General features: G+C 42.5%; 1 protein-coding gene across 1 annotated transcript; it reads left to right on the top strand.

The window, feature by feature from the left end:
- The first annotated feature begins 11,906 nt into the window (after positions 1–11,906).
- Positions 11,907–14,066, top strand: LOC129719179 (beta-parvin). Its single transcript, XM_055670707.1, has 5 exons — positions 11,907–12,101; positions 12,387–12,748; positions 12,811–12,995; positions 13,051–13,406; positions 13,461–14,066. Exons 1-5 carry the CDS (start codon positions 11,981–11,983, stop codon positions 13,535–13,537), a joined length of 1,101 nt encoding a protein of 366 aa, XP_055526682.1. The 5' UTR covers positions 11,907–11,980; the 3' UTR covers positions 13,538–14,066.
- Positions 14,067–22,190: the final 8,124 nt, after the last annotated feature.

Here is a 22,190-nt window from a genome sequence, read left to right as displayed (position 1 = left end):
ACTGTCAAAACATTTTCTTCTCTCGCTCGGTGGTTGATTTCACAACGGAGTCGAGCAGCACGACGAGGGGAGGCTAAATGCTGATTACACAGGAAAAACTGTCGTGCGAATGCGTAGACACAAACTATCGCGTGGTGCTATGGAAAATCAAAAATCTAAAATCCAGGACAGGAATTTCCAGTTAATCTTTTAATAAGTTCTATAATGGGGAATAAGGAAATTGAATAAAAATACTGTATTTCCATGTGATAGAGTAGAAATTTTTTTAGCTGGTAATGCGTTCCAGATTCATATTTGGACCACGTAAGAAAAAACTTTTTCAGGATGAAAATATAACAAAGAAAACCGTCCTATAATGCTTGAGCCACATACATAAGACATACGTAACACTGGCTTTTTTTTTCTGGTACACGTTGCCCCATAGTACTCCGTACCTCGCCCTGTCAAACTGCTCGATAAATAATGAAAGGAATGAATTTTCTTTTTCTCGGCCTTATCGAGCCCCAAAGAAAATCCCATAAGGAACTGTCAATAAGATATTTACAAAATCAATACAGCATTTTTCGAGAAGGAACGAGACAAATGCAGGGGTGCGCAGGTACACTGCCTTCAAAAACAACTCAAACAGTGATTTAATTCAGGGTGTGGTACCTTTCAAGTAGTTCATTTTGTACCAACTTTTTTGGAAAATTTCTTCCTGAGTGTTACGTATGTCTTATGTATGTTCTTGAGCCTTGTGTAATAGTGGTTAATCTAAATGCCAAAATGCAATATTTTAAAATTTCAGTATTTGTGATTTTTGCTAAAACGGATATGTGGATTACTTTTGGTCTAAAACGGATGTGATTGAAATGGTGTCGAATTTTGTACCGTGTTAAATTAATGGAGAAAGATGATTTCTCATGAAAAAAACTAAATTTTCTCTAAAATTCAGCCAGATCGGTCCACTAGAAACTGAGCAAAACGTACTACCAACTAGGTACTAATTTAGAGATTATCTACGTTCCCAGCTGCCAACAGCGTAACACCACATACTTAGACATACGTAACACTGACAATTTTTTGGTACTCTTTGCCCCACATCACCCGGTATTAACACCAGTCTGAAGTGCTCGACGAAAATGAACGGAATGAATTTTCTTCATCGCGGCTCTACTCGAGCCCTCAACAAAATCCCTTACGAAACTGTCAAAAAGTTGTTTACAAAATCAATGCTGCATTTTTCGAGTGGGAACCAGACCGATGTCATGGCAACTGTTTCCTGAAGCCGCCACCGATGATGATGACGCTAGTGTTGAAAATATGATCATAAGCCGTATGTGTTACAGTACAGATTTTTTTCGTGCTTCTAACTATATTGAAAGTGGGGCTATTCAGAACGTGTTGAAACATGTTTGAACATGACCATTTATGTCCTGCACAAAATCCATAGAACATTCAAAACAAAACAGTCGTTCTTCGCTTTTTGCATTCCTACACACAACTTGCAGCAACAGTTGATCTCGCATGGACGGAGCTTTTCGGCTGTTTCGCAAGCACTGACAGCCTTTTGACGTATAATCGAGCCAGAGAGCCAGAGAAAAACGGCTTCAAGCAAAATGTATGGGAATGACGTTCGTGACAGGGATGTAGTGGGAACGAGACAAATGCAGGGCTGTGCAGGTACACAACCTCCATAAATTACTCAAACAGAGTTTTTTTTTACAGAGGTTGGTACTTTCGAATAGTTCATTTTGTACCAACTTTTTTGGAAGATTTCTTCCTGAGTGTTACGTATGTCTTATGTATGTGGTAATACTCACTATATTTGCATCCACGACACACAAAATACATCTTTAAATACACCTTGGCCAATAATCAATATACCCGAACACTTCACTTTACTCCAAACATCTGAAAAAAAACTACGAAAATTCATAATTACGAAAATTACGGAAAAGATGTGATGAAAAGATGTTACGCACGACCTTGCCGAGGGTATTATTCCTTTGACAAATTGATAGAAAACTAATAAATCACCATATTAAAGCCTTCCCGAAAAAAAATTTACGATGTATATTGTGGTGAGAACAGAAAATGGACAATATTTTGACGTTGACTAACGTCTATATCGAAGTTAGGCCCCTGAATTTGAAAATCTAGTAATACAACCAGGGAAAACCAGAGAAAAGTGGTCAGGTTTTGAGCGCTTATTTTGCAGTCATCTATAATCAGGTTTTCGAGGTTTTGGCATCAATCGATCGGAAATTCTTTTACGGTTAAATTTATGTAACAAAAACAAACTATTGTTTGAGATACACTATTGAAAAATTGGTAATTAATATCGATTGTCTAAAACATACCGCGCAGCCAATCACTACCTCTCTTCCCAAGCACAGTCGACACTAACGGATACAATCGATCTGACTTTGTTGTTATTGTTGTTGTCACTTTCTGTTTCCGATGTTTATGCTGCTGCTAGCGGAAAAAACCTTGAAAATATGCATCTTTTTGTTGGTGTTAATTTTACGACAGCGGCCGGCGCCCCATCATTCTGATTCCAAAACCGCACCAAAGACATGCGGACGCTAGGTGATAGCAGCTGAAAGGAGGAAATACAAAATAGTACCGGTCATCTCGTGCCGGTTTCACCCGTAATGCTGGTGGCTTTAGTAGTAAATGGCTACTGCAAAACACTTAAATGGCTGGAATTCTGGACGGACTAACCAGGAAACTATAATCGGCAACTGGCACCTTGTGGTACCTCGAAATTTTGGTACAGAAGCGGCTAGTTGAATGTTCTGTTTTTCCAAATGCTGCTGCTAGCGTAAAAAACCTTGCAAAAATGCATGTTTGTGTTGGTGGTAATATTACGACAGCGGCCGGCGCAGCTTTCAAGAAACTTTTGTCTCTACCATTCCATCATCTATGTAGCCCCTCCTTCTTTCTAATTATCTGACGAAGCCTTGGTATAAAACGTATCGTTCGAACATTTCACCCCATCAGTTTCATTACTAAACCGTACCGGATACATACGGACGCTCGGTGTTAGCAGCTAAAAGGAGGAAAAACAAAATAGTAACGGTCATCTCGTGCCGGTTTGACCCGTGATGCTGGTGGCTACTGCAAAATACTAAAATGGCTGTATTTCTGGACGGAAACCAGTGAACAAGAAATCGGCAACTGGCACCTTTTGGTGCCTCGCAGTTTTATAATAGAAGCGGTTAGTTGAATTTTCTGTTTTACAAAATGCTGCTGCTAGCGGAAACAAACTTGCAAAAATGCATGTTTGTGTTGATGTTAATTTCACGACAGCGCTAGGTGTTAGCAGCTGAAAGGAGGAAAGACAAAATAGTACCGGTCATCTCGTGCCGGTTTCACCCGTTATGCTGGTGGCTGTTAGTAATAAATGGCTACTGCAAAATACTAAAATGGCTGGAATTCTGGACGGACTAACCAGTAAACGAGAATAATAGGCAACTGGTACCTTTTGGTGCCTCGAAATTTTATTTCAGAAGTTTTGTAAAAGAAGCGTTGCAATTCCCTCTACTATTTGCTTCAATGGAATATTTTTTTTTTAAGAATACGGTAGTCAACGTCATGCGGTCGTGTCTGGAATACCACCCTCCTACTTTTTTTGTTGTAACCATAAAAACATGGTATTTTTACTGTAAGCTTGCGAACGTTTCTTGTTATTACCATGTTTTCACAATGTTTTTTGTTGTTGAATCTACCACCGACAATTATTTTACCATTAAAAACATTGTCTGTGACTTCTAAATGTATGGGAAAAGTGCCTGGAGAAATGCTGTTAAGATACATAACAACCCCCTTTTTCATGGTACAAAAGGCAAAAACAATGTTTTTTATTGTTGTGGACAATGATATTTAATGTTAAAATGATGTATTTACAATGGAAAACATAGTTGAATTAAAGTAAAACTATGTACAATTACAGCGACTTTTAAGGTTTTTTTAATGTTATTTTTTTCGGGTTCGCATGCGGTTAAAAAGACAAAAAATAGTAAACCCAGAGTCTATGTTTATAATAAGAGTCCCGCAAAGATGAAACCAAAACAACCAAATCAGTGTCAAACGAGGGTACCAATGGAGCAATGTAAATAAACAAGGTGATATTGTTAGGAGTGGATGAAAAGTGTTGTAATTGAGCGTAATAAAGAATATGTGTTTTTCCGAAGTTTTACTTACACATTTCAATCCAACATTAAACCTGTACACTGGTTCACTCAAATTTAACGAAACATTACCCTGTAATCTTTCAAAACTGTGTACCTTGTGAAGAATTTCAAAAAATGATATTCGCTTATGCATGGTGAAAAACAGAACTGTATAGTTCTTGGCAACAAACGGCACAAAAACTGTGTTGCCGAAACGATAGATTTTCTCTTCGCGCGACTCTATATACACAGAGACTCTGAGTAAACCGTGTCTAAGCTTCACAGCCACAGAAACATGAACTAAAACAAACAGTTTCACAAAATGTATTATTATTAAAAGCTTTTTCTTTTCTGTTCTGTCATTCAACTCTCTAAATATTTGCTAATGGTAAACCACTTGAACGATATTACTCGCATAATAATGTCGCCTATAATTCTGGACTTCATACTTGCTGCACTGGAAGATCATATCAGACTATTCCAAAATTTATTCTACGAACACTTCGACATTAAGATAAACAAAAGTTACCGCTCATTACCCATATTGCATAAAGCATAAAGTGGCAATATGAAGCAGATTAATTGTTTGGCATTCGAGCAAAACAATAAATTTGGCAAAAACTAATCATCTACCTGCCGCAATTTTAAAAACATTTGCAAAAATTTGGCCCAAAGGCAATGTTAAATCGATGTGATAGACAATCTTTTGATTCGTTACCACATCTCCAACATTTCGTCTTGCGCAATCGATTATGCCGGACATGCCGAAACGGACGCTTTGGCAAATTTCGACGATCTGGTTTAAAGTGCTGATAACGAGCAAATCGATTGTGACACGATTGGCGCTTGGGATAATCTACTCCAACTGAAGCAATTACAGTCGACTCAAATTGAATACGTTTTTTTATATTCCAATATAACCAATCTTAAGAAGCTTTTTTTATTTCTCTTGTGTTTTGCTGCGGATTTCGCGTTGCTTATTTGGAGAAAAGTTTACAAGCGATCTTTTGGTTACTTGGGTTCTTCCTGAGTGTTACGTATGTCTTATGTATGTTGGTATTTTGGGCGTTTTGTCTCTGCGTGATTATTATATACATTATTAAGAGAAAATGCCACCTGTTTAGTTTAAAATATATCGAATTTTCTAGTGGGAAATCCTTATAGAAATACTAATTGTGTTAATGTCTTCACAAAAAAAATAAAACATACGGACATCGGATATGCGCCCCTTTTATAGAAGACATTACATATCCTTGCGTGGTTGTACGGTGGTTTTCATGCCTTACTTACCTTTTTGATCAGACGAGAGCCGTGGTGGCTCGTGCTGTATCAAGAATTTGTCGCCATGTTGCTCGGTTTTGGGCTGTGTTTCGCCAATTCCCCAGGCGTCTCATCACCCGCAAGTCTTCTTCGATCTGGTCGAGCCATCGTGCATGCGCCCCTCTATTTCTGGTGCCGGCAGGATTGCTGAAGAGAAGTGATTTCACAGGGTTGCCGTCCGGCATCCTTACGACATGACCGCAACCTATTAACTTTCGCCAAGTGTGCAATGGGATTCTCTCCAAGCAGCGCGTGCAGTTCGTGGTTCATGCCCCGTCGCCATTCTCCGTCGTCCGTCTGTACTCCACCGTTGATAGTCCGTCCGAAGGTGCCGTTCAAAAACTCCAAGAGTGTTAAGGTCCTCCGCGAGAAGCGTTGTCGTCTCGATCCCGTAGAGGACTACCGGTCTAGCTTCGGCTTTCAGTCGGGCGTAAGTTTCCTCCGCCGTCGCAAAGTTACGTGATATGATGTCGAAGTCATCCGCGAAGCCCAGAAGCTGAACAGACCTTGTGAAAATTGTGCCCCTCGTGTCGATGCCCGCCCTTCGGATCACACCCTTAAGGGCGATGTTAAACAGGAAAGTCCATCACCTTGTCTTAACTCTCTGCGCGATTCAAAGGGACTCGAGAGTATCCCCGAAACACGCACGTAGCACATCACTTGCGCCATGGTAGCTCTGATCAATCGAGTCAGTTTATCCGAAAATCCGTTGTCGTGCATGATCTGCCATAGCTGTTCTCGATCGACTGTATCATAGGCCGCCGTGAAGTCAATGAAGATGTGATGTGTGGGCACGTTGTCCTCGCGACATTTCTGTAAGATCTGTCGGAGTGAGAAGATCTGGTCCGTGGTGGCATGAAACCCGCTTGGTACTGACCCACGAACCTCCTGGTTAAAGGTGATAGACGACGGAACAGGATCTGTGAGAGTATTTTGTAGGCGACATTGATAAGCGAGATGCCGCGGTAGTTGCGGCACTCCAGCTTGTCGCCCTTCTTGTAGATGGGACAGATAACTCCCTCCATCCACTCGTCTGGCAGTTTTTCCTGCTCCCAAAGCCTGGAAATGACCCAATGCAGCGCTCTAGCCAGCGCCTCTCTTTCATGTTTCAAGATCTCACTCGGCAGTCCATCTTTGCCTGCGGCTTTATTGTTTTTCAGCTTCCCGATCTCACAAAGAACTTCGTATATATCGGGAGCTGGTACTCGGTCATCCGCTGGTAGTGCTTCTAGGTCAGTTCCTGCTCCGCTTCTGTTTGCTGTTTCGCCATTCAGGTGTCCATCGAAGTACTCCTTCCACCTGTCGACCACCTCGCTGGCATCCGTGAGAAGGTTCCCATCCGCGTCGTTGCACATGTCGGCTTGCGGCACATAGCCTCTGCGGGACTGGTTTACCTTCTCATAGAATTTCCGCGTTTCACTGGCACGGTATAGCTGCTCCAGCTCCTCCTGCTCACGATCCTCTTGCTGGCGCTTCTTTCGTCTGAGAATCGTGGTCATGTCGTTCCGTGCCCGTTTGTTATTGGCCTTGTTCTCTCTCGTTGACCTGCCCAGGTATATCGCCCAGGTCCGGTTCTTCTCATTCACCGCTGCCTCGCACTCCCCGTCATACCAGTCGTTTCTGCCACTTGGTGCTTCCACTCCTAGTGTCGCCGTTGCGGTCTCCACGATAGCTGTGCGAATGCTGCACCAGCCGTCTTCGAGAGGCAAAGCGCCCAGCCCCTCCGCTGTGGGTAGCACGCGCTGTTGCGCGTATTCCTCCGCAGCCTGGGAGTTCCGGAGCTGCTTAATGTTGCAACTAGGTAGTGGTCCGAGCCAATATCCGCACCGCGATAGGTACGTACGTTTGTAATGTCAGAGAAGAACCGGCCGTCGATGAGAACATGGTCAATTTGATTTGCTATACGTTGGTCCAGAGCCGTAGCTACTCCGTTTTGCGTGGTGGGGCAGAGAATTTTTATTTAATAGAATGTTATTTTTTTTTTCAGAGTAAGCAGTTTGAAACCGTTATGTGCTTGACAAAATAAAGTACCTTTACGCGTCCAACAGAGTACTCACATATTAAAATTCTTATAACTTTTGCAGTTTTCCTCCTATTTCGATAGTTTTAGCACCAAAAGAGTCAGAAGCTCATTTTTTGAGAAGCGTTAGTGGTGTCCCGGAAGAGTTTTCTAGTTCCCGAAAATCCAGTTTTTCGGGTTCATATTTCAAAAAAAAACAAACTGCTAATGTGCGTATAGTTGAAAGAAAGCAGGGATATATACTTTATAATTTTTGTCTTACAGTGACGAGCCAGCTTGTTGCTAAAAACCTTTTTATTGAAGGAAAAAAATCTGCAAATTTTATTGAGTTTGCTAACCTGAATAAGCAGGTTCACATAGTGTAATTGAGTTTCAGGGGACCAACTTCTTACGCAAGTTTAGCCATTTTTACTCTAACTGAGTAAGAGCTTCGTTCATTTACTTTGTATTCAAACCCATCCGTAAAAATACTCACCTCCATTGACGAGTAATGGAAGATATACACTGCTGCTCATAGCAAGTCCGTCCCATTTGCGTTTTGGTGCTGATGAGAAAACAGCAATTGAAAATCGTAACGCTTTAGGTGAAATTTTGCACTCAAATACTTTTTCAATCAAGACCATCAACAGAATATAGAACTGCAATGACAATCTAACACTTTTGCATCATAAAACTTGCATAAGAACCGAAATTTGATTGAAATTAGTTAAAAATCATAAGCTGGGACTCACATGCGATTACTTTTACGGTACGTAGCCAGAATGATAGCTAGTCAGTCCCATAGCCAGCTACGACCGGTGATGAAAAACAAACCCTACTGCAAATCGATGGCGGTGCTATAGCTTGCGTTTGAAATGAATCCATCGCTGGTCAATTCATAAATGACCTTCTCTCGTGCTTCATTAAACAAGTTTTTTGTGAGAAGCATAACACAATGTACCAACTGCGCCGCTCAAAATAAAATAAGATTTAGTTTTTACATTTGATAATACTGATAAATTTAAAATTAGTTTAGGTGTAGGAACTTGTTCTAAATTTTCCTGAGAGCGGTCACACGTTCGTGACGGCGGACAGCTTCCACGTAGCAGTGGAAGCAAATATGAAAGAACACATATAGCTTAGGAAAATGTTTGCTCCGTTAAAAACAGCTAAGTAGCGTACCGAAGTATTTGATATGACTGACAAATTCTTAAAAACGTAATTCACGACAATAATTGAACAATTCTCACCCACGTCTTTACATAAAATACGGATAAAGTACGAAAAGTAGTATTTACTGAAGAATACTTTAACAAACAATACAGTGACACACCTGAAGCGTTCACTGTCAACAAACAACAGCTGAAAGAAGCTACTGGTGGAAAATTTGTCTTGAAGAAAACACTATCAGCTAGAGCCACACGATGTAGAACGCGTAAAATTCAATCAAACCTCCTATCGAATATCACTTGGTACATCCAATTCTAAACCTGGAGACCATAAGTTGTGATAAATATCACATTTTTCATAATCATTATTGGCTGTGGGGTTAAATTTCGAAGATTTTTTCCATGGGACCGACTTGCGATCACTTTTGCTATGGGACAAACCGACTTGCTATTTTTTTCATAGTTCCTCGGAACGAAGTATTCAAAAATATTTGTTTTATATAAAGTAGATATAAAAAGGAATTGATTCCATAAATAAACTCAAAATTGATAAAAATGCAATTGGGACGGACTTGCCATGAGCGGCAGTACAGCAGGGTGCCAATGAGATGTTTGAAAAAAATACCTTCGAATATCGTTTAACGGTAGGGTTCAAAAGTTTGGTTATCTCGAAAAAAGTCCCCGTGCAGAATTCTCTGAAAATGGAGCGATTCAACCGTCAGCCTAAAATTCTAAATTTTACGATAGGCATTGTTTGATCAGTGTTTACCATCAGACCGGATAGAGCGTGGAATGCCCAGTCCGTAATCCGGTCAGACTACAATTTTTATAGTCCGATTTTATTTCGAATCGAAACGGAACAGAGTTGTCCGGGCCAGGTAACGGACTGGTTATGTTTCCGAGGTGTGAAAAAGTCCGGCCAAAAAATATTGAACTGAACATGAACATGAATCACAAGAAGCAATTAAGATTTGAAAAAACTAGTCTTGTGTGTCATTTTTTCCCACGATTTGTTCAATTTAAGAGATCAAGAAGTGGGAAATAGAAACTTCTGGGAAAAATGGTCCAATTTTACAGCCAAACTTGTTTTGCATTGTTCTGATGTAATCAAACATATAAAACTGTGATTGGTTCTTTCTTAAAAATGACACTTAAAAAACCAATAACATCCGAAACGGAAGTATGGGGATCGTCAGTTCCAACTTTGACGCGAATCAGGTTGGCTCACCAAAAAATTGAATAATTTGGTCTTTATATGCAGAATTGACCAAATAATTGACTGATATCGTTAACATAGAGAAAACTGAAGACTATTCAACAACAATGCTCATTGCTTATATTTCAGATTTTTCTATTGGATTTTTTCACCTAGTATCAATCACATACATGAGAAAATTGCGTGGTGGGGCAACGCAAAAGCGTGGGGGGGCTAAGCCCCCCTAGCCCCCCCGGTAGCTACGGGCCTGCGTTGGTCAGGTGATCTCCAGGTGGTTTTGTGGATGTCCTTACGGGGAAAGAAGGTACTTCGGACTGCCAGTCCTCGGGAAGCTGCGAAGTTGACGCATCTCTGGCCGTTATCGTTCGTCACGGTGTGCAGGCTATGTTGGCCGATCACCGGCTTGTACATTTCTTCCCTACCGATCTGCGCGTTCATGTCCCCGATGACGATCTTGATGTCTCTACGCGAGCAGCTATCGCAGAGTTTCTCCAGCTGTGCGTAGAACTCTTCTTTCTCAACATCGGGTCTTCCTTCGTGAGGGCAGTGCACATTGAGGATAGTGTAGTTGTAGAACCGGCCTTTTATTCTCAACAAACACAACCTGTCGCTGATCGCCTGCCACTTGATCACACGACTCTGCATCCTGCCTAGCACTATAAAGTCGGTACCCAGTTCATTGGTTATGCCGCCGCTCTGGTAGTACTGTGCCCTGCGGTCACAAATCCTCCGTACCTTCTCTCCTTTCCGGCAAAGCTCCTGGAGCGCAACGATGTCGAAGTGGCGGGGTTCTAGCTGATCCAGCAGAATCCGGTCGCCACCTGGGGCGTTCAGCGATCAACAGTTCCATGTACCGAGCTTCCAATCGTCGTCCTTATTTCGTCGCCTAGGTCGTTGCCAATTGTTCCGGTCCGTATTCAATTCTTGATTGTTCGTAGTATTTTAATGTTTCGGCATGCTGCCTTACTAGGGCTGCGGATGCCTAGTCTCGCAACGGGGCTGCAATCTTGGGTGTAGCTGGCGAGACGCCGCATTTCATAATTCAGCCGTCCGCTCCGGATCAGACGCTGTTTGAGCCGCCCCTAACATGGGGAACAGACACTCGGACAAGCTGCCCTCCTAGGAGAGCAGCTCCCGCTTCCCTGTCAGCATACGACCAAGTTCCCACCGGTTCACCGATCTTACCTCGGTTGCTCGTATCCCAGTCGGTACCACGTGGAGGTAGGGATAGGAGTTGCTGAGCATTATGCTTTGGACCACACTGGGGTCTATTTTATGCCAACTAGTACGGGTGTACTGCTGGTACGCACTGCCCAGCCGTTTACCAACCAAACCGGTTTTCATGCCTCTTGAGTGAAAAAGTCTCATGAAATCGACTATAGACCATTTCAAGAACTCACAGAAGACAGAGTATCTGCTGATGTTGATATTGCTTTTATGTTCATTTTAGAATTCTGTGTGCGCAGAGGATAGAAATTACTTCAAGAGTGAATGTGATAGCAACCTTTCCCAAAATTTTCTTTTAAAATTGGGTCGTTTAGCTATTCACAGATTTCCGATTTATATATATCCTCTGAAAGAGTGTAATTTTCTGAGCAAAACGTGATTTTTTTAAAACTTTATATCATTATCCTTCGATTTTTAAATAAAGAATTAAATTACGCTCCAAATCGCTACAATGACAGTTGATATATGGGCCAACTGTCATTGTAGCGATTTTGAGCAGTTTTAAATCTTGATTTAAAAAGCGAAGGACAACGATAGATTTTTTTTTTTAAATCACGTTTTACTCAGAAAATGCAAATCTTTCAAATTATATAAATAACTGATATAGCTAAACAACCCAATTAACATACCATTCGCAAAGCCAGTGTTTTACTTCCGTCAGGGCAGTCAGGGCAAACCTTAAGCGGCTCGTAGAATGGTCTATATCAAATCTTAGCAAAGAAATTTAACCGAACTGCTCGAGAAACATTGAATTACATCGTTCCGTCGTTCTCTCACTGCGAACCCCTCGTTCCGTTCAACTTTCTTTTGAAGACGCATTCGCGAAGGGTGGGCACACGAGAAAGCAAAGAAAAACATTATCGAGATTTCGTTTCCGAGACACGGATTAAAAATGAGCACTCTGAATCGACCCAAATCTCCGCGGACGCCAAATTCTGGTAAAAACTTCGACAAAGAGGAAAGTTTTTGGGACAAAATCGGTACCCTTGGACGTAAGAAGCGGATCAAAGAAGGTAGGCTGAAAAAAGACCCCGTTTAGCAGTGATCCCACAGTAGGACCATTTTCACAAATTCTATTTTTACCATTTATGGTGATTGCAAAACAATCCTTCATACTTTGATGTAGCGAACATTGAATGAAAGTTTTCCTGATTCGCTGAGATATCCGTTAATTCAAGAACAGCTGGTGCCCGAGTTTTAATCTAGTCCAGCTATTTTTATGTGGGCTTACGCATAGATGACGTCATTCCGTGGCTAGTGTAAATGAGGAAGTTAACTTTTTCCTTTTCGTTTCACAGTACAAGAGGTGCAAGAGGAAGGAAAAATTGCCATTGACTCTCCTGGAAACCCGAATGCTCCAATCGTTCCCCCGGAGGAGTACAATCTCGAAGACAACGAATCCCGTTCGATCATCCAGCCTGCCTCACTGCAGCATCCGCACGTCCGTGAACTACTTCAGGTTCTGATCGATTGGATCAATGACGAATTGGTGGAGGACCGTATCATCGTGACGGACATCGAGGAGGATCTGTACGATGGACAGGTTTTGCAGAAGTTGTTCGAAAAGCTGACCGGAGTGAAACTGAACGTGCCGGAGGTCACTCAGTCAGCCGAAGGCCAACGACAAAAGTTGGCCATCGTGCTGAATGCTGTCAATCATGTTAGACCGCTTCGATCAGGCAAAAAACGATCATTGCAATAATCTGAAATATTTATTTTCAGACTTTGGGCTATCATCACAACATCCCCAAATGGACGGTCGAAAGCATCCACACCAAGAACACGGTTTCTATTCTGCATTTGCTAGTCGCCCTGGTTCGTCATTTTCGGGCCCCGATTCGTCTGCCGGAGAATGTTCATGTCACCGTCGTAATGGCCCAGAAAGTGAATGGAAAATTAACGAGCAAGTAAGAATGTTTATCGTAAATTTACCACAATGATTTCATTCTCGATTTTGCTCAGGAAATTCCAGGAGCAGATTACGCTACAGTACGACGATGTTGGTATGCGCTGCGAGCGGGATGCCTTCGATACACTGTTCGACCACGCACCAGAAAAATTGGCCGTTGTTAAGAAGTCGCTCATTACGTTTGTCAATAAGCATTTGAACAAGCTCAACTTCGAGGCCGCCGACCTCAGTTCGGACTTCAAGGATGGTGTTTTCCTGTGCCTATTGATGGGACTGTTGGGAGGATTCTTTGTTCCGTTGCACGAGTTCCACCTGACACCGAAGGATACCGACCAGATGGTACACAATGTCGGGTTTGCGTTCGAGCTGATGATGGATCAGGGACTGAAGCCGAAGGCGCGTCCAGAAGGTAGGTTTGATTATGTTCTGCATGCAAATATTAATAGTTTTTTTTATTGAGCAGATATTGTTAATATGGACCTTAAATCCACCCTTCGTGTTCTGTACACTTTATTTACAAAATATCGAAACATCTCCTGAAGTGGAGATATGACAGCGCAAAGAGAAAGTGCCTTGGCAGCTAGAATGGCCAACTTTTTAACAATAGTAATTGTTAACATAGGAATCGTAACACAACGTACGCACGTATTGAGCCGGTTGCAGTAGAATGGCGGGCGATAGTAGTATTAACATTAACTAACACACTAGTTGGAAATTCGGAACAAGCAACCAAATTTGCTTTCTACTCTGAATCACTTTTTAGTCGTACTTGAAAAAAAAAATACTTTATTTACTCATAAACGATTGCCGGAGGCAAATGTGTTTTGCTAATAATTTATTTCAAGCACCTTTTACTTAACGTAGTACCAAAAAAAGGAATAAACAAATCTAACAGCGAAAGCATTCACAGCAATATAGGGTATTGATAAAAGAAATTGGCCTATAGAACTCGCTTTCGACTGCCTTATGTTTGTAACGTAAATTTTACTATGTTGGTCAGTGTCTATTGAACACGCTCAGACTTCTCGAAGCAAGTTTTGCTTCGTTTCCCCAACTATCAAACCAGAAGCAGCAGAGTTTTACTTCTGCAATCAGTTCGTGATAACGCTTGTATTAAAAAAAATGGAAAAATGCCGATTTTTCATGGGTTTATTTTCACACGCACTGCCGAAACTACCCATGCAGCATTCATCGTAGCAAGCCATGAATCAGTAGAAAAAAATTGACGGCTCTATCAGTCGAACTCTAATCATGATTGATGGCGGAAACAGTGAAGCTACTCCGTTCAGCAGTGTGCGTCTTCAAAGAACGGTACCGCACTGCGTCCAAAACGAACCGTTCATGCATCTACACCTTGAAACATTCAAAGCTTCGAAAGAAAACCCGGCTACGAACGGGCGACGACCCTGAGCGACAAAAAGATCCAAAGGATGCTGTAAAAGAAGACCGAGGGAAAAGTGGGAACATCGTTGCGTGCGCCTGGTCGGGAGGTCGGTGCGACTGCCCATACAATGAAAAAGTACTTGGCGAACATGGGCTTACATGCCAGGAAGCAGCAGTCCTGTTCAGGTCTTCTGGCCTGATCTGGCATCGGCTCACCACTTGAAGCGATCGTTGGAGAAGATGGAGCGGCTGAATATCGATGTGGTACCCAAGTCCGCAAACCCACTCAACGTACCCCAGCTGCGTCCCATCAAGAATTTCTGGGCAACCCTTAAAGCGTAAGACCAACTCCAACAATTTAGTCGCGAAAACTGAGGAGGAATAGGTTGTTTTAGAGGTATGTATATTATTTGACGTAGGACTACGTCTTTGTTTTCTACACTATGTAGATTACATTTTGTGAAATTGAAAATGAAACTGGCAAATGTTGCGTCAGATTACAAACGATTATAGCAAGCGAACGACTAAATGCATCTTAGTCATTTATATGTCGGTGGATAGATAAAATGTGTAACAATTGTTTGATATAATGTTTAACATTGTTGCTTTACTGCTTAACGGGGAAAAAGGTGAAAAGTTCGAAGATCATGCTTTCCCATACATTTCCCTCGCTATTGGCTTGCTCCCCGAGCACGGATAACAATAACATGGACGGAATAAATTCCACTGCCTACATATTTTGACTCAACAAAGTGTTTTGTTCCGTTTGTCTTTCTCGAAACTGCGTGGCCACGCCCTCATGGCAAAAATCTACGCTGAACTCGATTCTAAAGACTGTGGTAGAAAATCCAGCTTCGGTCTAGTTTGTCACACAATAGCGAGTGGAGTGTAGCTGTTAGAGGTACACGACATTGAGAAACGAGAGCTGCATACGAGTCATCTTCCAGACACTGCGGAATATGTTACCTTTATTTTGCATACGGCAGCAACAGTTACCATCGTACACTGCAGAATATTTAGCTGGCACAGCTACTGGAGGGCACAGCGGAGAGTAAACTTTATTATGCGCGGTCAAGTGAAATATTCAATGCTACCGGTGGTGGTGCGATCATCTGCAGCGTTCTGTAGCACGAATTTGTAACTGAAGGTTATGGAATCGGTTCTTTTCAGAACTATAGATGCTTGAAGATAAGAGTTATAAGAATTTTCGCAACTACTACTAGTGTAAAATTTTCATTTATTCATGCATTGCTAGTTTTACAATAACGACCATCAAATATAAACGTTTAGTCCTACGTCAGCATTTCATACAATCCCTAGGGCTGTATACCTTGTAGTATTTTCTTTTGATAGGAAATGTCAGAAGAAATCCATATTTCACTGACTTTTTCATTTTGAATTGCAGAGCTATTGAAAATATCGATTTTGAATTTTAACAACTGTGGGGGATTTTAAGACAAACCCCTCCGTCGAGAAATCATGATACAGGAAGGCCAGTTCATTTTTCAAATGTCTTCACACAAATCTGTAAACACGATCCCATTGAGGTTATCAAAAACCCCAGTTAATACATTAAACCGGGTGTGGTTAATCAACAGACGATTAGGCTTCCACTTCTTCACACGTGCTTCAATGTCTTCGAAATTAAGACATGTCTTCACATCTGGCATCCCTGTCATGACACGTAAACCAGGGTTATATTTTCCACAAGTCAGCAACAGCAATGTCACTTTGTGCGCTACTTACCAGTAAGTGAAAATTAGAAAAAAATGTTATTTTTCAATTGAAAAATCGAATAAAACTCATAGAGATCTAAGACAAATAACGTAGTGCCTACTAAAAGGTCGGTCATCGATTAGTATAAGAAAAAGCAAGTCTTTTTTTTTAATTAAAACCCCCTATTGATAAATTAAACGTACCGACTGGGATACGAGCAACCAAGGGAAGATCGGTGAACCGGTGGGAACTTGGTCGTATGCTGACAGGGAAGGAGGAGCTGCTCTCCTAGGAGGGCAGCTTGTCCGAGCGTCTGTCCCCCATGTTAGGGGCGGCTCAAACAGCGTCTGATCCGGAGCGGACGGCTGAATTATGAAATTCGGCGTCTCGCCAGCTATACCCAAGACGGCAGCCCCGTCGTGAGACTAGGCATCCGCAGCTCTAGTAAGGCAGCATGCCGAAACATTAAAATACTACGAACAATCAAGAATTGAATACGGACCGGAACAATTGGCAACGACCTAGGCGACGAAATAAGGACGACGATTGGAAGCTCGGTACATGGAACTGTAGATCGCTGAACGCTGGATCAGCTAGAACCCCGCCACTTGGACATCGTTGCGCTCCAGGAGCTTTGCCGAAAAGGAGAGAAGATACGGAGGATTTGTGGCCGCAGGGCACAGTACTACCAGAGCGGCGGCACAACCAATGAGCTGGGTACCGGCTTCATAGTGCTGGGCAGGATGTAGTGTCGTGTGATCAAGTGGCAGGCGATCAGCGACAGGTTGTGTTTGTTGAGAATAGAAGGCCGGTTCTTCAACTACACTATCCTCAATGTGCAATGTGCCCTCACGAAGGAAAACCCGATGTAGAGAAAGAAGAGTTCTACGCACAGCTGGAGAAACTTTACGATAGCTGCTCGCGTAGAGACATCAAGATCGTCATCGGGGACATGAACGCGCAGATCGGTAGGGAAGAAATGTACAAGCCGGTGATCGGCCAATCCACAAAACCACCTGGAGATCACCTGACCAACGTACAGCAAATCAAATTGACCATGTTCTCATCGACGGCCACTTCTTCTCAGACTTTACAAACGTACGTACCTATCGCGGTGCGGATATTGGCTCGGACCACCACCTAGTTGCGGTATCATTGCGCTCAAAACTGTCGACCGTATACCACGCGCGACACCGCCGAACCCCGCGGCTCAACATTAAGCAGCTCCGGAACTCCCAGGCTGCGGAGGAATACGCGCAACAGCTTGAAGCGGTGCTACCCACAGCGGAGGGGCTGGGCGCATTGTCTCTTGAAGACGACTGGTGCAGCATTCGCACAGCTATCGGGGAGACCGCAACGGCGACACTAGGAATGGAAGCACCGAGTGGCAGAAACGACGGGTATGACGGGGAGTGCGAGGCAGCGGTGAATGAGAAGAACCGGACCTAGGCGATATACCTGGGCAATTACAAACGGGCACAGAACGACATGACCACGATTCTCAGACAAAAGAAGCGCCAGCAAAGAGAATCGTGAACATGAGGAGCTGGAGCAGCTGTACCGTGCCAGTGAAACGCGAAAATTCTATGAGAAGGTAAACCAGTCCCACAAAGGCCAGCCCCCGACATTCATTACGTTCTTTGTGAGATCGGTAATCTGAAAAACAATAAAGCCGCAGGCAAAGACGGACTGCCGAGCGAGCTCTTGAAACATTGAAGAGAGGTGCTGGCTAGAGCGCTGCACTGGGTCATTTCCAAGATTTGAGAGGAGGAAAAACGGCCAGACGAGTGGATGGAGGGAGTCGTCTGTCCCATCTACAAGAAGGGCGACAAGCTGGAGTGCCGCAACTACCGTGGTATCTCGCTTATTAATGCCGCTTACAAAATACTCTCACAGATCCTGTGCCGTCGTCTATCACCTTTAAACAAGAGGTTCGTGGGTCAGTATCAAGCGGGTTTAATGGGAGCCCGTGCCACCACGGACAAGATCTTCTCAATCCGACAGATCTTACAGAAATGTCGCGAGTACAACGTGCCCACACATCACATCTTCATTGACTTCACGGCAGCCTATGATACAGTCGATCGAGAACAGCTATGGCAGATCATGCACGACAACTCCTGTTTGCTGTTTAACATCGCCCTTGAAGGTGTGATCCGGAGGGTGGGCATCGACACGAGGGGCACAATTTTCACAAGGTCTGTTCAGCTTCTGGGCTTCGCGGATGACTCCGACATCATATCACGTAACTTTGCGACGGCGGAGGAAACTTACGCCCGACTGAAAGCCGAAGCTCGACGGCTCGGACTGCGGATAAATGCGTCGAATACAAAATACATGCGAGCGAGAGGCTCCAAGGAGAACAACATCAGCCTCCCAACTCAAGTCTCTGTAGACGGTGATGAGCTTGAGGTGGTCGATGAGTTCTTGTATTTGGGGTCCCTGGTGACCGCCGACAATAACACCAGCAAAGAGATCCAGAGACGCATCCAGACTGGAAATCGTGCCTACTTTTCACTTTGGAAGACACTTCGATCGAATCGAGTGCGACGACGCACGAAGTTGACGCTGTACAAAACCCTGATAAGACCGGTAGTCCTCTACGGGATCGAGACGACAACGCTTCTCGCGGAGGACCTTAACGCTCTTGGAGTTTTCAAACGGAAGGTGCTGCGGACTATCTACGGTGGAGTGCAGACAGACGACGGAGAATGGCGACGGCGCATGAACCACGAACTGCACGCGCTGCTTGAAGAGAATCCCATTGCACACCTGGCGAAAGTCAATAGGTTGTGGAGGGCCGGTCACGTCGTAAAGATGCCGGACGACAACCCTATGAAATCACTTCTCTTCAGCAACCCTACTGGCACCAGAAATAGAGGGGCGCAGCGTGCACGATGGCTCGACCAGATCGAAGAAGACTTGCGGGTGATGAGACGCCTGGGGAACAGGCGAAACACAGCCCAAAACCGAGCAACATGGCGACAAATTCTTGATACAGCACGAGCCACCGCGGCTCTCGTCTGATAGGTAAGGTAAGTAAGATAAATTGAACGAAGAAAGAATTCAAGAACTTGCCTACACGCGTTGTCCGCCATGGCAAATGTTCCCGGTAACTGTCAGAATTATTACCATTTATTACCATTTGAAAAAAGTTCATTTTTTTTTTCAATGCAAGCGTTAATACAACATGGATGCCAGGATGCAGCTAGATTACACAAATTATTGAATGTATGCTTAACACAGGGCGTCTATCGATTACAGCTTAATATTAATAAAATGCAATTTTAAATGCTAGTTCTTCCTACAATTTTATTTTCTGTACCTGAAATTTTAATATTTTCAATCGAAAAATGACGTCGAATTAACGTCACTCTTGCTGAGAAGCACAAAAAGGTATGTAGGCTTTTCCAGGTATCTCACGATGCGATGTTTTACTCGCTTGAGTGCACACCGACACGCCCACCGGAGATATAACTGTCAGTAGTCACAGCTAACGACTAGCATGCAGAAGTTTAACCATCATTGTCTATGCGATCCCTATAGCAAGATGATGGTTTACTGGAAACTAAATTGTTCAGTAGAAAACAGAGCTGCGCCAAATCGCAGCACAGCTGGCGGTGATTTAAAATATAATATGTGTGTGTGGTTTTCGCTGCAACACCCGCTCATTTGATTGTACACCTCCATAACGGACGGATCAGCAGAGAAAACCGGCGAAGCGCTAAATTTCGAATCTCCCGTCTGTGTGGGAAGCACCGCTATACAAGCATGTCTGTAGCACTACCGCCACCGTCACTATTAGGACACACCTATGACACTATTTAGCGCCTAAAAATTATTCAATTGAAGTAGTTATTATTTTTCTGCCACTAGCCAAAACGTTGCTAATAATTATGAAAATGGTTTTTTAGGAACAATTTCCTTTTTCAAGCTGAATTCAGTTCCATCCACCCAGTTGCCATTTGCATTTGACGCGGGATGATTTTCGTTTTCTTATCTGGTAGTATTTTCTTTAACTTAATTATCACACGATTTTCGCGAGTTGTGAGACTGGTGGTTATATCTGTCCCACATATGTTTCTAAATGGCTGAATCACAGATTTCTAATTAACATAGTTCAAACTAGTTTGATAATCAATGGGACACCCGAAACACTTTTGAATTCTAAGAGATGGCGCTGTAGTGATAGTGGTAGTAAAATCGAAATTTCTACGTGCATTTTGCTTAATGACTGGAAAAACTGCTATTAGTTACCCTGTTTTTATATTATTCTAACTTTATAGTAGTTACTTTTACTATATGCAATCTATTTTTATCAAAAAACTTGATTTTCTTATACAGCTCCGTTGACTCAATATAGTAGTACAGCAAAATCAAGTTTTTTGATAAAAATAGATTGAATATAGTGAAAGTAAATACTAGAGAGTTAGAATAATATGAAAACAGAATAACTAATAGCAGTTTTTTCGGTCATTAAGCAAAATGCTAGTTGAAACTTCGATTTTACCACCACTACCACTATAGCACCATCTCTAAGAGTTGAACATTGTTTCGGGTGTCCCATTGAGAATGAAAAGCAATTCTATATAAAGGACTTTTTGCGCCACTTTTTGTTGAATCGCTTGGATCTAATATAAAACTATAATTTGTCCCGACAACGTCCGTCTGTATACCTGAAAAAAGTGGACAGAGCAGTTTGTCCTTTTTTACATTCCTACGTTTCATCACTTGCGCGGCGCTGCCTGATTGTGGTAATATTCCTTTCAAGACAATAAAATGTGTTTTCCCATCATTTTTTCGATCAATCGAATTTTCAAGTTAAAATGTTTGGTCGTAGCAAAGGAGGCAAAGTCAAGCGAAAGAGCAAATCGCAGTCATCTCGTGCTAGGCTTCAGTTCATGGTAGGTCGACTTCATCATCTACTGCGTAATGGAAATTGTGCGCGTTGGTGCTGTTGTACCTGGCGGCTGTAATGGAGTACCTTGCTGCAGAAATGTTTGATTTTGTATTAGAGATAATAAAATGAGAATCGTCCAGCGTCATCTGTAGCTGGCAATCCGAATATCTAAGTTATTCTGCTCCTAAATAAAACGGGGCGGGAGGCATAATTCGATCAATTTCCAGCTATATGAGTACTTAAACTAACCGTCCTTTTTAAGGAGGAACACACATTTTCAATTAAAATTAAAATTTGACATAAAATTTCCATCGAGCAGGCCCCAGTTTCACGCTGTTTTGTTTTGACCTCTACCTACAACTGTTTAGCAACCTTCAACATTATTATCGAATGACTTCAAGTCAACTAAACATGACTGACTCAAATCGAGTTTATTCCCAAACCTATTGCAAGATATAGATTGACATAACACAGGCTGTCGTAATTCTACGTTAACCTTGCGGTCGTGACTTATAAACAACCTCTTTATCTATTTCCGAGTATTTAAAAAAGGTGCATTCAAAGTCTGATTGGCTTGTTTAGTAATATTTAATTGAGATTATTGATGATCCGGAAAAAATAGTTTAGTAATTAGTCCAAGAAGTGCACAGTGACCTTGATAGATACTTGAATGTTCTTCTAGAAAAAACTTCACTAGAACGACTTAATATTTTTAATTGAAAGTGATTATTTTTGAAGGAAAGTGTGAAATTTACCGGTACCACGTGATCACAGAGGGGGACGAAGCAGTTGATAAAAACTTGATTACAAAATTGGACAATAGTGTGGGGAAAGACATCGACGGCAAATTAACCGAACAAAATAAACAAATCCAGCATTCGTCATCATTCTTGATGGGTAAAAAATGTCCTCGTCCGTGCTTCCAAATCATCAGTCTTTTCCGTCCCAATGATCTGGATGATGGGAAGCGCAAGTGATTCTTTCAAAACTTTAGGCACGGGCTTCGTTCCCAATGATTCATTAACAAGGTCCAGTAGATAGTTTTCTATGACATTGCCAATGGGTAATGTGTGAAACATAGTCAAACACAACTGCAACCTAAAACTTACTATGAACTGGATTGCGAGGGTGAACTGATTCTGCATAACTTTCTCCAAATACGAGTTGAGTACGGGCTTTATTGTTGACCGGTTG

Source organism: Wyeomyia smithii, chromosome 1 (genome assembly GCF_029784165.1).
Source record: "Wyeomyia smithii strain HCP4-BCI-WySm-NY-G18 chromosome 1, ASM2978416v1, whole genome shotgun sequence".
NCBI lineage: Eukaryota > Metazoa > Arthropoda > Insecta > Diptera > Culicidae > Wyeomyia > Wyeomyia smithii.
Note: the sequence above shows the minus strand (reverse complement) of the source record. Positions and strands in the feature narration are given on the sequence as shown.

Bases quoted from the DNA above. Each gene is read 5' to 3' on its own strand.
- LOC129719179 (XM_055670707.1), top strand. From the start codon at position 11,981: ATGAGCACTCTGAATCGACCCAAATCTCCGCGGACGCCAAATTCTGGT. The intron at 12,749-12,810 runs GTTAGACCGCTT...ATTTATTTTCAG, and splicing joins TGCTGAATGCTGTCAATCAT to ACTTTGGGCTATCATCACAA. The intron at 12,996-13,050 runs GTAAGAATGTTT...GATTTTGCTCAG, and splicing joins AATGGAAAATTAACGAGCAA to GAAATTCCAGGAGCAGATTA.